This window comes from Thunnus thynnus, chromosome 24 (genome assembly GCF_963924715.1).
Source record: "Thunnus thynnus chromosome 24, fThuThy2.1, whole genome shotgun sequence".
Classification (NCBI taxonomy): Eukaryota; Metazoa; Chordata; class Actinopteri; order Scombriformes; family Scombridae; genus Thunnus; species Thunnus thynnus.
In genome coordinates, this window is record NC_089540.1 from 9746029 (window position 1) to 9764553 (window position 18525).

Sequence of the window (18525 nt, forward strand, 5' to 3'; positions counted from 1 at the left end):
GGGCATTATAATAAAATCACAAAGTACTCTTAACCAAACTATAACCAAACCTGACATCTAGTGGTGAATAGCAGGTACTACTATCTCCTGATTGCTGCTCTACTCCTTTATATGTAGATACAGTCAAGGCAGAACAGTACAATATGTAGTTGCCTATAATTTATAAAATAAACAGGAGTATAAGTATATCAGAGAGGTACCATGTCCATTTCTAGCACAGTATTAGTATCAATGAGTTTCCAATAATGATACAATGCACAAACATTTTAAAGACATTATTTTATTTATCTGTATGGAGGACCAAACCTGCTGTTAATGACGCCTAAATGCATCAATAAAATCAAATTACTTATTATTTTATTTATGTATTAACAACAATTGAGGAATATGTTATTAAAATAACTGAATCAAAAACTGAAGGCAGGCAACTGTGAGAATGAAACGTTGCTCTATTAAATTAAATCTATTAGGAACTATAGTATCTATAAAATATGTGCACCTTTTGTCTGCAATTATAAAAATAAATGTATAAAATACTCTTAACACTCTTTAGACCACAACCTAGAAATACTGTGTAAATAATCACGTATCCATAAACTTTCTGGAAGAGAACATTTATTTCATTTTGAAAGAATTTTTAGTTGTGATACTTTGGGTAACACTTCTATACTTACATTGATTTTTTTAGTTTATTATTTTTATTACAATGTTAATATATCCTGTTTTATTTTGTCACTGATATACAGTCATGTTGGTACAGATACAGATGAAGGTACAGCCTTGTTAATTTTGCTAATTTGTGATGAGATATTAGAGTCCACTACTAAACAGAGTTTCACTTATGATCTCTGTCATATAAAAATCTATTCCAGCAAACGCAGATGTAATGAATATATTACAAATGATTCAGCGGTCAACTTAAACAAAATATGTTTTCTGACCTAGCAAATGTAGATATAAAAGTAAATAGTGACAGTAAACAACTCGACTGGATAAAGTCTATTTACATGTGTACCTGCCTCATCCAGACGCTGTAATTGGAATATCTGATTGACCACATGGGGTCAGTGTTTGTCAATACAAGATCTGCTTACATTTCTATGGAGTCCTTGAAGTTTTCATGAGGAGGTGTTAGGGAGATTTTTCTTTTTTGAGATGAAAATATACAGTATAGTCCATGGCAAATAATAATAATAAATTGTCTAATCACAGCTTTGGGGGGCAGGATCATTGGTGAAGCTTGTCAGTGCTGATACCAGCTGATGACAGACAACCTTTCACATCAATACAGTTTCCTGTGGGCCATAAAAATGATAACATATTTACTATCTATAGGCTGTATTTCGTACAGACATGCTCATAACTGGCTCAGTTCTCACAATCAGTATACTGGTGTTGTCTAAGAAGTTGCAAAATTAACCTTGCGCCAATTCTATCTCAGTTTCACGTAAGATAATCACTCATAGACGTACTGTAGGTCTAGTGGTTTGACTGCAGGGCTGCAGTTGCACAGATTATGACTTCAAGCCCAGAAATAAAGAAAATTTGAACAATTATCTGCAGTGTGTACGGAGCCTAAACCCTCAATATGTTTGAAAGTTACAATGCTGTTGTCTTCATTCCAGGAGTGCTAGTGTTAAGAGGCCCGTCAGAGCTCATCGGCTGCACCTGAGGAGGGAGTTGCCTAAGGATATAAAAGGGCTGCTGTGCTATGCTTAGTTAAATATCTTTTTGCACCTTTCATTAGTGTGTGGACTCTCTCATTTGTTGCAAGCCCTGAGTCAGGTCTGTAACACACTACACAGAATTAACAATACAATCCTTGAAATGGGATATTTTTGACCCTGTTAAACTGTCAGTGTGATGCTAAATCAATGAATACATTTCAGTTAAAGTGACTTTGGTTCTTGTCTGAGTATGAATGACATTCAAGAACACAAAAAGTTGATATTCAGTCTTCAAGGAGAGTGTCTGTACCCTTGATGTTACACTTAACATTTCATTAACAGACATTTTCTTTGGATCTCCATTTACTTGGGGAGTTTCTCTGCTTCGGTTTCTTCGTCTGCACTGCAGCTCCCAGTGTCACCAGTCTGATGAGCAGCAACACAGACAGCAGTTTTATGTGGAGTGGGGTGTTACCCACCCTTGTGGTTACTGTGTGACTTTGTTGAAGTTGTGGGTTCAACTCTGAGCCAATCAGCTGTGTAAAACTTTAGCTCACTGAGTTTGACAGCAACAGTAAAGTTTAAAAGTTAAGGATTTGAAGGTTGTATTGTATTATTGGATTTGAAAAAAGCTGTGACTCTATATATATATATATATATATATATATATATATATAGAGTGAGAGAGAGAGAGAGTCACAGCAGTAGTCTGAAGATACACAAATGAAAAAGCAGGTAATAAGTTCTTCATTTCCTCCCTCTTGTTCTGCCTCCATTAAAGGAGCAGCAGCGTCCTCTGCAGTTTGCAAAGAGAAGTGAAAAAGCTTACAGCACCTGGTATTCCCAGGCGGTCTCCCATCCAAGTACTAACCAGGCCCGAACCTGCTTAGCTTGCGAGATCAGACGAGATAGGGCGTGTTCAGGGTGGTATGGCCGTAAGCGAAAGACCGATTGACAAACAGACCTTTTATAGATGTCGATCAACAGCAGACTAAATTACTTTAACCAAATGTATATATAAACCTGAGTCACAGCTATTTTCGAATCAAATAATACAATGTAAGTACCTGGGTATGGTTGCATGTTGTATGTAGCATGTCATCATAAAGTTCTTTACATTAAAACATCATTAGGAAATCATTTTTCTTGTAAACCTCTTGATGATGCTCCAAAATTATTAATAATCCCTCAGTCCAATGAAGAAGAAAAAAACCAATTAATCAATGCATGTGTCTTTAACTCCATCGATGAATGATATAAAATCTAAACTAAACCACTCTCACCATATCAATAATAAATTATATTATAAGCCATAAAGACAAATTACTGTAACATAGTAGCATCTGAATCCATATATTAGTGAGAAAATGACTAAAATGATGATTAACAGGTGTGTGCTAAACAATTTAACACTATTACTGTTAAATAAACATGCAAATACTGTTTATCTTAATCACAAAAAGCTTACAGCAGACTCTCTGGCTCAGTGGTTTTCATGGTTTCATTAAAGACAATAAAGTTACCGCTGCTGTGCCAGGCGTGCGTAAAATGCGCACAATCCCTGACTACAGGTATTCACAGGTACTCAAAGGAAAAAAAAATCTTACATACATGACACATATATTATATATTACGCGACATTCAGTCCTGTTAACTTAAACTGAACGGACAGCTGCCTCCATCATCTTCGCCTCGCACACAAACCAGTGACCCTGGGGGTGTTAAAGCCACATCTTCCGCAAGTACAAAAACAAAACAAACCGGATGTGACCGTTATTCAGCCTTACGTTTTAGAAACAAAACAGTGCATGTTACTGTTTCATATGTAAACCTATATTTATTCTAGTGATATTCTAGTGATTTACATTAATACCAACAGAGATCAGTATAGTTGAGTTTAAACTTGCAGCGATGATGACACAAGCTGCAGTCATGCCAATCTTTTTTGTTTTGGGAGTCTTTCCAAAAGGTAAGAGAGAGATGTTACAGTAGTCTATACTTTTACAGAAGTCATTTTTCTGCTGACATTGAAGGAGGATTCCTGTGTATTTTTAACTCTAACCCAAAGTGACTGTTTTGAGAAGAAATATTGAATCCTGCTGATTTATTCTTGTTTTCCACATGCAAAGTGCGACAGGTGAATGTTATTTTCTGGTGACAATCTTTATTTACAACAAATGAAGACAATTATTTATCATTATTATTATTATTATTATTATTATTATTATTATTATTATTATTATTATTGTTGTTGTTGTTGTTGTTGTTGTTTAACTAAGACAATTAAAAATGTAATTACGATAAATAAGCGTCTCGAAAACAGCTACGTGTTCTTCTGCCTGTTTTCAACACCTATGTTCACCACAACTAACCACAACATTTATGACTCAACATGAAGCTTAAAGTGACTCAAACTCTTTTTCACTTTTAACATCATGTTCAGTCTCTATAACAAAGTTTAGTACTTTCCCTGCAGCCTAAAAGCAAAACTATATTTGCTGAAATAAATCACACACAGCTTAAACTCCATATTTCTTTTCCTCCATGCAGGTCTAACAGCTGTGATACAAACACAGCAGACTGTGATGGCAGCAGTAGGAGAAGATGTCCATCTCAGCTGTCAGCTCATGCAGTCTAGAGATGTTCTTCAGGTCACATGGCAGAAACTTTCACCTGATGGGAAGAAGAAGAATCTTGCTGCCTACAACAAACACTTGGGAGAAACAGTGAATGCTGGTTTTCAGGGGAAAGTGGAGTTTAAAGATGCTGGACTGCAGAACTGCTCCATAGTTATCAGGAAGGTGATGGAGCAGGATGAAGGCTGCTATCTCTGTTTGTTTAACACGTTTCCTGATGGTTCTCTGACAGGCAGAACCTGCCTCCAACTCTATGGTGAGCTCCTTTCTTCACTTTTGAAGACATATTCATGGTGAATTACAGTTTTAACTTGTTTCACATTGATGGCAGTTAGAAATGATGGCTGTTAAATTGTCTGCTTTGCTGAAATGCAAATGCTTCAAACCACTAAAAGTTGTACATACTCTGCATTTCACACACTTTGCCTCCAACCATCATAAAAGTTAATTTCATTCCCAAATGTAAGAAGACATGATGGTCATGATATTTAAATTATATTATCATTATTTCAAATTCCTCAATTTGTGAAATGAACTGTAGGAAACAGAGACAACTGCTCATCATAATGTCCAAGAACCCAAAGATTTCTTAAAATACTTGTTTTATTCAGTCTACAGCCCAAATATATTTGATTTATATTGTTATAAAACAGAGGAAATCAGAAAACTAGTTGATTTTTTTTGTAACAACTTGATCCATGTCATATTTTTTAATGTTTTGTCTTTGCAGAGCTGCATGAACCCATTCTACAAATCACAGAATCAAACTCTACTGAAGAGACAGTTGTGTCCTGCTCGGCCACAGGTCGTCCTGCTCCCACAGTAACTCTGAATGTCCCACAACAAGACCTCTACTTCTCTCACAACAGCACAGTCAATGTCACCAACACCAACGGTACAGTCACTGTCACTACTACAGCTGTGTTTCCATGGAAACAGTGCACAAGTTGGATCTCTGTTTTATGATTCTGATTGGGTTTAATTTTTCAGGTTTTGATGATGAATCTGGATCTGATAAGAGTAAGTTAACCTTAAAGTTGTCTTAAGTCAAATTCACATTTAAAGTGTAGTTGCTTTATGAATGTTTAGTGTTCATATCACATGTTTTACTCTTTTTCTCATAGTTTCCACTTTGATTGTTACATTGATCACAGCAGGGTTTGTTTGTGTCGCTGTAGTCATCATTGTTGTCACTGTCGTCATACGTAAACATAAGAACAGGTAATTTCAACTTTCAACTCAATATCTGTCTTGTTGTGATACCAGTGTCTCATAGTTAATATGGTAATAATTTATTGACATTAAGAGGAAACACAGAGTTTAAAGAATCTATACAGACAACACCTATAAATAAATAATATATAAATGTTCTTAAATCCTTCATTCTGTCACACAGGGACGCTGAGGAGATGGAGATGCCACAAGAACCAATCACAGACACTTATGATTAAGACAGTTTCATAATTATTCACTTGTTCATATTTACTATTAATTGCTTCTTCAGAAAATGACTTAATCTGTCGTCTCTGTATTTTGACATTTAAGTTCCTTTCTGTCTCTATATCTCTCTAACTAATGTGTTATTTATATATGAAGCTGATTCTGATACACTTTACTCTTCATGGTCCATTGTGTACTCATAGTCAGCCTGTTTATCCACATAACTGTTAACTGTCAGAGTAATTCAGTGATAGAAATATGACATATTGTAATAATGTGATTGGAAACCATCTCATGTCTTATTTTTATCCAAAGGTTCAAAACACCTTTAATGAAGCAGATCAGGAGGAAAATCCAGAGGGGGAGAAATCAGAACTCTGCAGAAATTTATATTTCAAGCTTTATTCTGAATCTAGGGAACATTCCCTAAAGGTTCTCTGAAGGTTATTTAAAAAACCCTCAGGTAACCTTCACAGAACGTTCTCTAAAGGTTCTGTAAAGGTTATTTTTTTCACCCAAACCTACCTCTAAAAAGATTCTCCATAATAATTCAATTAAAATTGACAATTAGCTAAAACACGTGATGGAAAATATTGTCAGTTGTACTGAACTGTAACTAAACTTTTGTGTAAGTGCAAGTTAACACTCCTGCTTAGATCAGCAGGAAGTTGGTGGCCTGCAAAGTGAGATGTGGTCTCTGCACCTGATACAGACCTTGAACTGTGAATTCTTGGAGATGTTAGAAATATCTTATATTGTTAGAGTAGTATAAGAATTGTGTTGTGCAACGCAAACAAAAATTATCCAATAGTTTGCTGATGTTCTGGTTGGTGACTACCGGTATGTATGGATTTTGAGATGTTGATGCTTTAAGATGAATGATATAAAATTGGAGGCCAAAGAGATCTTGAGGCTTTTTCCTTTTTGGCTTTTTTTTTTTTTTTTTTGCTTTTTGGCCCTTTTTGCTTCTAGAGTCTTGCTGCTTTTAGGCCTTTTTTGTGTTTTAGCTCTGGCTCCTTTTTTGTCTTCTGGCCTTTTTGATTCCTTTTTAATCCTAGAGAGGGTTTTTTCTTTTTTGACTTTTACATTCAAGTATTTGTATTTTACTTTTGACATTTTGTAATACTCATTTATGTAAAAACCAAATAAAACTGGTTTGTATTTTTATACACTCCAACCAAAGTTCCTGGCTTGTGCTCATCTCTGAGGTCTTCTGAGTAACTCTTTAAGGTAAGCGAAGACGCCTCCCTGAGATATGGCTGATATGAGATCTAAATGTATTTATATTGAAAATTTCTAATTGAAATTTCTAAGGATAAACATGCAATATTTATTAGTTAACAGTTTTGGACAGGTTTAGGTCTGTTGATTGAAATTAAACTGATCCACCTGTGATAAAGATATAATTTCAGTGTAGAATCTATAATAAGAATAATTGATTGAAAGGTTCACTATATGTGTTGAATTGGCATAAAATGTTAGGGTCAGGGCATTGAAGCCGCCCTATAAAACCAGCCTAGTGCCCTCAGCTGACAGAGTCAAGTTCTGGACTGATGATTGGCTCAGAGTTGAACCCACAACATCAACAAAGTCAGAAAGTCACCACAAGGGTGGGTAACACCCCACTCCATGTAAAACTGCTTCAGTGCAGACACCTGTTTGAACCACCAGGACCAGTTTGTCCGTAACACCGGGCAGCCAGGCTGTGAGGTGGCTTGTTTCAGTGAGGCCACACCGCTGTCTCCTGCTCGTTTATGGACTCTACAGGTGCAACTGTTTGTGCTCTCTACTAAAACATTTAACTGATTTCCTACTAAACAAAGGGGAAACAGTATCTGACAGTAACATACTTGGTTGTCAGGATGCGTTCCACCTGTTGTAATGGACAAATTTAGTGATATCAGTCTGGAAATCACAGAACTACGCTGGTCTGAGGAAAGGCGACAAAATTATGAATTTTAGAGGTGTGTGACCTTCCTTTGCTACTAAACACAGGGGAAACAGTATCTGACAGTAACATCCTCAGCTGTCAGGAGGCATTCCCCCCGTATGATGGAGAAATTTAATGATATGAGTCTGAAAATCACAGAACTCCGCTGGTCTGAGAAAAGAAGTCAAGATTGAGAATTTGAGAGGTGTGTGACCTTCCGTTGCTACTAAACACAGGGGAACAGTATCTGACAGTAACATTCTTGGTCGTCAGGACGCGTTCCCCCTGCTATGATGGACAAATTTAGTGATATCCGTCTGAAAATCACAAGACTTAGCTGTTATGAGGAAAGAAGTCAAGATTATGAATTTGAGAGGTGTGTGAGCTTCCTTTACTACTAGACACAGGGGGGAACAGTATCTGACAGTAACATTCTTGGATTTCAGGATGAATTCCCCCTGTTGTAATGGACAAATTTAGTGATATCAGTCTGGAAATCACAGAGCTACGTTGGTCTGAGGAAAGACGACAAGATTATGAATTTGAGAGGTGTGTGAGCTTCTGTTCCCACTAAACACAGGGGGAACATTATCTGACAGTAACAGGATGCGTTCCCCCTGCTATGATGGACAAATTTAGTGATATCAGTCTGAAAATCACAGGACTTAGTTGTTATGAGGAAACATGTCAGCAGTATGAACTTGACAGGTGTGTGAGCTTCTGTTCCTACTAAACACGGGGGGAACAGTATCTGATAGTAACATTCTTGGTCATCAGGATGCGTTCCCGCTACTATCATGGACAAATTTAAGGATGTAAGTCTGAAATTCACATGACGTAGCTCTTATGGGGAATTAAGTCAGCAGTATGAATTTGAGAGGTGTGTGAGCTTCCTTTCCTACTAAACCCAGGGGGAACAGTATCTGACAGTAACATTCTTGGATTTCAGGATGAATTCCCCCTATTGTAATGGGCAAATTTAGTGATATCAGTCTGGAAATCACAGAGCTACGTTGGTCTGAGGAAAGATGACAAGATTATGAATTTGAGAGGTGTGTGAGCTTCTGTTCCCACTAAACACAGGGGGAAAATTATCTGATAGTAACATTCTTGGTCGTCAGGATGCGTTCCCCCTGCTATGATGGACAAATTTGGTGATATCAGTCTGAAAATCACAGGACTTAGCTGTTATGAGGAAATGACTCAAGATTATGAATTTGAGAGGTGTATGAGCCTCTGTTCCCACTAAACACAGGGGGAACAGTATCTGACAATAACAGGATGCGTTCTCCCTGCTATGATGGACAAATTTAGTGATATCCGTCTGAAAATCACAGGACTTAGTTGTTATGAGGAAACATGTCAGCAGTATGAACTTGACAGGTGTGTGACCTTCCTTTGCTACTAAACACAGGGGGAACAGTATCTGACAGTAACATTCTCAGCTGTCAGGATGCGTTCCCCCTGATATGATGGACAAATTTAGTGATATCAGTCTGAAAATCACAGGGCTCCACTGGTCTGAGGAAAGAAGTCAAGATTATTAATCTGAGAGGTGTGTGACCTTCCTTTCCTACTAAACAAAGGGGGAACAGTATCTGACAGTAACACTCTCAGCTGTCAGGATGCGTTCCCTCTATTGTAATGGACATGTTAAGGGATATAAGTCTGAAATTCATGTACTGTACTATGCAACCGCAAACTGTGTACATCGCTTCATGCTGTGGCTTCTCCAACCACCCTTTTCCAAGCAGCTTCATCTGGACTTTTAAGGGAATTTTGTGTTTTATCTTTTTTTTTCCTGTGGAAGATGAAAACCTAAGCGGCTAATGCGGTATTGCATGCATAATATACCATTCTAATTTATAAAAAGGAATTAAAGAAAATACATGAAATTGGAGGTGATTGTGTTTAAGGCAAAGCTACAAGTGACTTAAAACATTTCTTTTTCCAAATAAAAGAGTCGTTCTAAAGTTGTAGACAGGATTTTTTTTGTCAATGTAATGAATGTTTGTTTCACACAGAACCATATATTCTGTTTATGGTTTTATATTCAATTTGTGGTCTCTGTTGAATTTTAAATCATTAACAGAGAAAGTGGCAACTTTTAGGGATTGGGGGTATTATAATAAAATCACATAGTACTCTTAACCAAACTATAACCAAACCTGACATCTAGTGGTGAATAGCAGGTACTACTATCTCCTGATTGCTGCTCTACTCCTTTATATGTAGATACAGTCAAGGCAGGACAGTACAATATGTAGTCGCCTATAATTAATAAAATAAACAGGAGTATAAGTATATCAGAGAGGTGCCATGTCCATTTCTAGCACACTATTAGTATCAATGAGTTTCCAATAATGATACAATGCACAAACATTTTAAAGACATTATTTTATTTATCTGTATGGAGGACCAAACCTGCTGTTAATGACGCCTAAATGCATCAATAAAATCAAACTACTTATTATTTTATTTATGTATTAACAACAATTGAGGAATATATTATTAAAATAACTGAATCAAAAACTGAAGGCAGGCAACTGTGAGAATGAAACGTTGCTCTATTAAATTAAATCTATTAGGAACTATAGTATCCATAAAATATGTGCACCTTTTGTCTGCAATTATAAAAATAAATGTATAAAATACTCTTAACACTCTTTAGACCACAACCTAGAAATACTGTGTAAATAATCACGTATCCATAAACTTTCTGGAAGAGAGCATTTATTTCATTTTGAAAGAATTTTTAGTTGTGATACTTTGGGTAACACTTCTATACTTTAATTGATTTTTTTAGTTTATTATTTTTATTACAATGTTAATATATCCTGTTTTATTTTGTCACTGATACACAGTCATGTTGGTACAGATACAGATGAAGGTACAGACTTGTTAATTTTGCTAATTTGTGATGAGATATTAGAGTCCACTACTAAACAGAGTTTCACTTATGATCTCTGTCATATAAAAATCTATTCCAGCAAACGCAGATGTAATGAATATATTACAAATGATTCAGCGGTCAACTTTTGGCAAAACAGGGCCACTATTGTATTTACAAAATATGTTTTCTGACCTAGCAAATGTAGATATAAAAGTAAATAGTGACAGTAAACAACTCGACTGGATAAAGTCTATTTACATGTGTACCTGCCTCATCCAGACGCTGTAATTGGAATATCTGATTGACCACATGGGGTCAGTGTTTGTCAATACAAGATCTGCTTACATTTCTATGGAGTCCTTGAAGTTTTCATGAGGAGGTGTTAGGGAGATTTTTCTTTTTTGAGATGAAAATATACAGTATAGTCCATGGCAAATAATAATAATAAATTGTCTAATCACAGCTTTGGGGGGCAGGATCATTGGTGAAGCTTGTCAGTGCTGATACCAGCTGATGACAGACAACCTTTCACATCAATACAGTTTCCTGTGGGCCATAAAAATGATAACATATTTACTATCTATAGGCTGTATTTCATGCAGACATGCTCATAACTGGCTCAGTTCTCACAATCAGTATACTGGTGTTGTCTGAGAAGTTGCAAAATTAACCTTGGGCCAATTCTAACTCAGTTTCACGTAAGATAATCACTCATAGACGTACTGTAGGTCTAGTGGTTTGACTGCAGGGCTGCAGTTGCACAGATTGTGACTTCAAGCCCAGAAATAAAGAAAATTTGAACAATTATCTGCAGTGTCTACGGAGCCTCAACCCTCAATATGTTTGAAAGCCCAAAACAAATGTTTAAGATTGTAAGTTCATGACTGTGTGTCAACCTGTGAATTTTTAAGCTCAACGACAAAGGTGCTTGAGATGTCAGGTAGCTTATTGACTTCATTGAAGTTGTGAATTCAGTCCTCAATCACTACTTTTTAAAAGTCAACCACACAGTGAAGATAGAAGATCAGGTGAAAATATGAGCCTGTTAGTCGCTCCGTTATCTCATAGCCTTGTAGGTTCAAGCCAGCACCAGTTACTACAAAATTACTTTATTTTCACCTGTGACGTCCCTCTCTCTTTCTCTTTCCTATTTACCTTTCTCCAGTTCTCTCCAGTTACAATCCTGTTGTCTTTATTCCAGGAGTGCTAGTGTTAAGAGGCCCGTCAGAGCTCATCGGCTGCACCTGAGGAGGGAGTTGCCTAAGGATATAAAAGGGCTGCTGTGCTATGCTTAGTTAAATATCTTTTTGCACCTTTCATTAGTGAGTGGACTCTCTCATTTGTTGCAAGCCCTGAGCCAGGTCTGTAACACACTACACAGAATTAACAATACAATCCTTGAAATGGGATATTTTTGACCCTGTTAAACTGTCAGTGTGATGCTAAATCAATGAATACATTTCAGTTAAAGTGACTTTGGTACTTGTCTGAGTATGAATGACATTTAAGAACACAAAAAGTTGATATTCAGTCTTCAAGGAGAGTGTCTTTACCCTTGATGTTACACTTGACATTTCATTAACAGACATTTTCTTTGGATCTCCATTTACTTGGGGAGTTTCTCTGCTTCGGTTTCACAGCTGTACAGCTGTTACAGGCTCATTTAGTCTTCTAGTAAGATGTGTTTTATCTAGACAATCTACAGGCTACATATACAATCGGCACACATATAAACAGAAATATACATGACGTTACATCATGTATAAATAGTGTGTGTGTGACTGTTTCTCTCGCTTACGGCCATACCACCCTGAACACGCCCGATCTCGTCTGATCTCGGAAGCTAAGCAGGGTCGGGCCTGGTTAGTACTTGGATGGGAGACCGCCTGGGAATACCAGGTGCTGTAAGCTTTTTCACTTCTCTTTGCAAACTGCAGAGGACGCTGCTGCCTCTTTAATGGAGACACAACAAGAGGGAGGAAAGGAAGAACTTATTACCTGCTTTTTCATTTGTGCATCTTCAGACTAAATTACTTTAACCAAATGTATATATAAACCTGAGTCACAGCTATTTTCGAATCAAATAATACAATGTAAGTACCTGGATATGGTTGCATGTTGTATGTAGCATGTCATCATAAAGTTCTTTACATTAAAACATCATTAGGAAATCATTTTTCTTGTAAACCTCTTGATGATGCTCCAAAATTATTAATAATCCCTCAGTCCAATGAAGAAGAAAAAAACCAATTGATCAATGCATGTGTCGATGTCCATCGATGAATGATATAAAATCTAAACTAAACCACTCTCACCATATCAATAATAAATTATATTATAAGCCATAAAGACAAATTACTGTAACATAGTAGCATCTGAATCCATATATTAGTGAGAAAATGACTAAAATGATGATAACCAGGTGTGTGCTAAACAATTTAACACTATTTCTGTAAAATAAACATGCAAATACTGTTTATCTTAATCACAAAAAGCTTACAGCAGACTCTCTGGCTCAGTGGTTTTCATGGTTTCATTAAAGACAATAAAGTTACCGCTGCTGTGCCAGGCGTGCGTAAAATGCGCACAGCCCCTGACTACAGGTATTCACAGGTACTCAAAGGAAAAAAAAATCTTACATACATGGCACATATATTAACTTAACATATATGTTAACTTAAACGGAACTGACAGCTGCCTCCATCATCTTCGCCTCGCACACAAACCAGTGACCCTGGGTGTGTTAAAGCTGCATCTTCCGCAAGTACAAAAACAAAACAAACCGGATGTGACCGTTATTCAGCCTTACGTTTTAGAAACAAAACAGTGTATGTTACTGTTTCATATGTAGACCTTTATTTATTCTAGTGATAACTTTTCTTTTTTCTTTTTTTCTTTTTCTTTTTTTACATTGATACCATCAGAGATCAGTATAGTTGAGTTGAAACTTGCAGCGATGATGACACAAGCTGCAGTCATGACGATCTTTTTTGTTTTGGGAGTCTTTTCAAAAGGTAAGAGAGAGATGTTACAGTAGTCTGTACTTTTACAGAAGTCATTTTTCTGCAGAAATTGAAAACACCGTGGAGGATTCCCGTGTATTTTTAGTGTGTGACAGGTGAATGTTTCTTGCTGGTGATTTTTATTTACAGCAAACTAAGACAAAAAAGCAACATGCTTTATTTATTAGGAATTTAAATAAGTCTCAAAAACAGCCACATGTTTACCTGCCTGTTTTCAACATCCATGGTCACCACAACTAACCAGCAACACATTTATGAGTTAACATGAAGCTTAAAGTGATTCACACTCTTTTTCACTTTTAACATTACTGTTCAGTCTCTATAATAAAGTTTAGTACTTTACCTGCAGCCTGTCCTACTTTGAAAATTGCTGAAATAAATCATATTTTATCACTGAGTTGGAGTTTCCCCATCACACTTTAAATCATTTTGAGCAGTTAAGTATCAATTTATAACCAAATTGTACTGAAATGTTCACATCAACCTAAAGTTCACACACAGTTTAAACCCCATATTTCTTTTCCTCCATGCAGGTCTAACAGCTGTGATACAAACACAGCAGACTGTGATGGCAGCAGTAGGAGAAGATGTCCATCTCAGCTGTCAGCTCATGCAGTCTAAAAATGTTTTTCAGGTCACATGGCAGAAACTTTCACCTGATGGGAAGAAGAATAATTGTGCCACCTGCAACAAAAACTTTGGACAAACAGTGAATCCTGGTTTTAAGGGGAAAGTGGAGTTTAAAGATGCTGGACTGCAGAACTGCTCCATAGTTATCAGGAAGGTGATGGAGCAGGATGAAGGCTGCTATCTCTGTGTGTTTAACACATTTCCTGATGGTTCTCTGACAGGCAGAACCTGCCTCCAACTCTATGGTGAGCTCCTTTCTTCATTTTTGAAGACATAGTCATGGTGAATTACAGTTTTAACTTGTTTCACATTGATGGCAGTTAGAAATGATGGCTGTTAAATTGTCTGCTTGCCGTCATTGTGCCATGAAATGCAAATACTTCAAACCACTAAAAGCATGTTCTACATACTCTGCATTTCACACACTTTGCATCCAACTGATATAAAATTTCATTTTATTCCCAAATGTAAGAAGACATGATGGTCATGATATTTAAATTTTATTATCATTATTTCAAATTCCTCAGTTTGTGAAATGAAATCTAGGAAACAGAGACAACTGCTCATCAAAATGTCCAAGAACCCAAAGATTTCTTAAAATACTTGTTTTATTCAGTCTAAAGCCCAAATATATTTGATTTATAATGTTATAAAACAGAGGAAATCAGAAAACTAGTTGATTTTTTTTGTAACAACTTGATCCATGTCATATTTTTTAATGTTTTGTCTTTGCAGAGCTGCATGAACCCATTCTACAAATCACAGAATCAAACTCTACTGAAGAGACAGTTGTGTCCTGCTCGGCCACAGGTCGTCCTGCTCCCACAGTAACTCTGAATGTCCCACAACAAGACCTCTACTTCTCTCACAACAGCACAGTCAGTGTCACCAACACCAACGGTACAGTCACCGTCACCACTACAGCTGTGCTGTCTGGTTCCCATGGAAACGATGCACAAGTTAGATGTGCAGCACGACTGCTCTCAGTCCCTGAAATTCAGGTGTTCAAGACGATTCCTGCGAATGGTGAGAAACACTTCCAAAACCACAGATTTATAGATAGATTATTGTTTTATGATTCTGATTGGGTTTAATTTTTCAGGTTTTGATGATGAATCTGGATCCAATAAGAGTAAGTTAACTTTAAAGTTGTCTCAATTCAAAATTCCCATTTAAACTGTAGTTGCTTTATGAATGTTTAGTGTTCATATCACATTTTTTCCTCTTTTTCTCATAGATTTCACTTTGATCGGTGCATTGATCATGGTGGTGTTTGTGTTGCTGTAGTCGTCACTGTCCTGCTCAGACATAAATATAAGAACAGGTAATTTCAACTTTCAACTTAATATCTGTCTTGTTGTGATACCAGTGTCTCACAGTTAATATGGTAATAATTTATTGACATTAAGAGGAAACACAGAGCTTAAAGAATCTATACAGACAACACCTATAAATAGATAATATATAAATGTTCTTAAATCCTTCAGTCTGTCACACAGGGACGCTGAGGAGATATTATGATTAAGACAATTTCATAATTATTCACTTGTTCATATTTATTATTAATTGCTTCTTCAGAAAATGATTTAATGTCTTCTCTCTATTTTAGTATTTAAGTTCCTTTCTGTCTCTATATCTCTCTAACTAATGTGTTATTTATATATGAAGCTGATTCTGATGCACTTTACTCTTCATGGTCCATTGTGTACTCATAGTCAGCCTGTTTATCCACATAACTGTTAACTGTCAGAGTCATTCAGTGATAGGAATATGTATGACGTATTGTAATAATGTGAGTGGAAATTGTCTCATGTCTTGTTTTTATGTGAAGGTGCGAAACAGCTTTAATGAAGCAGGAGAACGAACAGATCAGACAACAAACATCTCAGGAGGAAAATTCAAGGATAAAACATGAAATGCTACTTTTGCTGGGGAGAAAGTTGGAAAAGAGGCTATGATCCCCGCTAACCTGACGTGTCATTCATAAAAAGGTAAAACCAACTAGTCAGATGTGTGTACAAGTGTGTGTGGTTAATCTGTAGCAGCCTGGTGTCGTTTTTAGCTGATTTAATGAGGGTAAACACGGTGAATAGCTGTGCATAATGGCACTGCAGGGAATTAATGAACTGAAGCTTTTCATACAGTATAAAGCAACTGTGGACAACAGATACTGTAAGAATCACCCACATTCATTTACAAATCAAAACCAATTCTTTAACAACATTAAATGTTGTTTTCTGTGACGATTTTGGTTGGAGAGTGTTTAATTGAAATACCTTATTTATATTTCAAGCTTTATTCTGAATCTAGGGAACATTCCCTAAAGGTTCTCTGAAGGTTATTTAAAAAACCCTCAGGTAACCTTCACAGAACGTTCTCTAAAGGTTCTGTAAAGGTTATTTTTCCACCCAAACCTATATCTAAAAAGATTCTCTGTAATAATTCAATTAAAATTGATAATTAACTAAAACACATGATGGAAAATATTGTCAGTTGAGCTGAACTGTAACTAAACTTTTGTGTAAGTACAAGTTAACACTCCTGCCTAGATCGGCAGGAAGTCGGTGGCCTGCGAGCTGTGGTTTCTGCACCAAATACAAACACTCTGCAACCTTGACCTTGAACCATGAAGTCTTGAAAATGTTAAAAATATCTTATATTGTTAGAGTACTATAAGAATTGTGTTGTGCAACGCAAACCAAAATTACCCAATAGTTTGCTGATGTTCTGGTTGGTGACTACATATGGATTTTGAGATGTAGATGCTTTAAGATGAATGATATAAAAGTGGAGGCTAAAGAGGTCTCGAGGCTTTTTCCTTTTTGGCTTTTTCTGCCTTTTTTCTTTTGCTTTTTGGCCCTTTTTGTTTTTGGAGTCTTGCTGTTTTTAGGCCTTTTTGGTGTTTTAGCTCTGGCCTTTTTGACTTTCTTTTTTGACTTTTACATCCAAGTATTTGTATTTTACTTTTTACATTTTGTAATACTCATTTATGTAAAAACCAAATAAAACTGGTTTGTATTTTTATACACTCCAACCAAAGTTCCTGTCTTGTGCTCATCTCTGAGGTCTTCTGAGTAACTCTTTAAGGTAAGCAAAGATGCCTCCCTGAGATATTGCTGACATGAGATCTAAATTTATTTATATTGAAAATTTATAATGGACATTGCTAAGGATCAACATGCAATGTTTATTAATTAACAGTTTTGGACAGGTTTAGGTCTGTTGATAAGCTAACTGACTAAGCTAACTAATTGAGAAGCTAACTTTGAAAATTTGCGTCAGGATTGAACCCAGACTCAGAGAGACCGTGCAACACAGTGAGCTACAGATTGACACTGACACAATGTTTTCATGTGATGTTTTCAGTCCTCGGTGGTGTGGCTGGATTGAAGCCACAGCTTCAACAAAGTCAAAAAGTGAGCAGTTCAAGCTACTGGAGCAGGTCCCTAAAAAGGTATTTTGACAGAGAATCTAAATCTTTACCTGTTATTCACTTATTTTTTTTAAAAAGCCAATATTCTGAATTGAACCCACAATCTTAAAGCTCAAGTGCAGCTGTCTAACACAATGAGCCACAGAGTAAAACTGCTGCCAAGAGGTTTGACCAAAGGTTTTCAATCTTAATCATGGCAGCTGATCAAACCAGGATTGAAGTGACAATCTTAAAAGTTTAATGGCACTGTTGAACACAGTGCACCACTGACTCAGATGGTATAAAGGTGATGTCATGAAATGTTTTCAATCTTCAGTGGTGTCTGACTTTTAAGAGGCCTGAGTGATTCAGGTTTGAACCCACAACTTCAGAAACTTTAAACAGCTGCCAAACAGACTGAGCTACTGGACCAGAACAGTCATACCTCAAGATATTGGCTTTAAAAAATCTCCAAGCAGCTCTGGCTTGAACCTTAAAACCTTTGAGTGGCATATTTTAAAACAGTGAGGCTCAAGGGTCAAACCTTTACCAAGAGTTTTACATCTTAAATACAGCTGCTAACTTAAAAAAACAAGTGATCAAGTCAAGTTTTGCACTGCTGATTGGCTCAGACTTGAACCCACAACCTCAACAAAGTCAGACAGTCACCACAAGGGTGGGTAACACCCCACTCCACGCAAAACTGCTCGCAGTGCAGACACCTGTTTGAACAAGCGGGACCAGTTTGTCTGTAACACCTGGCAGCCAGGCTGTGAGGTGGCTTGTTTCAGTGAGGCCACACCGCTGTCTCCTGCTCGTTCATGGACTCTACAGGTGCAGCTGTTTGTGCTCTTTAAGAAAACATTTGAATTGATTTAGCATCAGTGTCAAAAT

At 36.7% G+C, this 18525-nt stretch overlaps 1 protein-coding gene and 2 non-coding genes across 3 annotated transcripts; 2 read left to right on the forward strand and 1 right to left on the reverse strand.

Moving 5' to 3' along the window:
* Positions 1-2489: 2489 nt before the first annotated feature.
* LOC137178132 (5S ribosomal RNA) lies at positions 2490-2608 on the reverse strand. The gene has a single exon (XR_010926734.1). It is a non-coding gene; the product is annotated as a 5S ribosomal RNA (ribosomal RNA).
* A 1644-nt stretch (positions 2609-4252) lies between these two features.
* On the forward strand, positions 4253-17912 carry LOC137177503 (butyrophilin-like protein 2). The gene is made up of 8 exons (XM_067583861.1): positions 4253-4559; positions 5034-5198; positions 5294-5323; positions 5428-5524; positions 14091-14464; positions 14955-15351; positions 15457-15543; positions 16051-17912. Exons 1-6 carry the CDS (start codon positions 4253-4255, stop codon positions 15311-15313), a joined length of 1332 nt encoding a protein of 443 aa, XP_067439962.1. The 3' UTR covers positions 15314-15351; positions 15457-15543; positions 16051-17912.
* LOC137177889 (5S ribosomal RNA) lies at positions 12359-12477 on the forward strand. The gene has a single exon (XR_010926505.1). It is a non-coding gene; the product is annotated as a 5S ribosomal RNA (ribosomal RNA).
* Positions 17913-18525: the final 613 nt, after the last annotated feature.

Bases quoted from the DNA above. Each gene is read 5' to 3' on its own strand.
- LOC137177503 (XM_067583861.1), top strand. From the start codon at position 4,253: ATGGCAGCAGTAGGAGAAGATGTCCATCTCAGCTGTCAGCTCATGCAG. The intron at 5,199-5,293 runs GTACAGTCACTG...TTAATTTTTCAG, and splicing joins CAATGTCACCAACACCAACG to GTTTTGATGATGAATCTGGA. The intron at 5,324-5,427 runs GTAAGTTAACCT...TTTTTCTCATAG, and splicing joins TGAATCTGGATCTGATAAGA to TTTCCACTTTGATTGTTACA.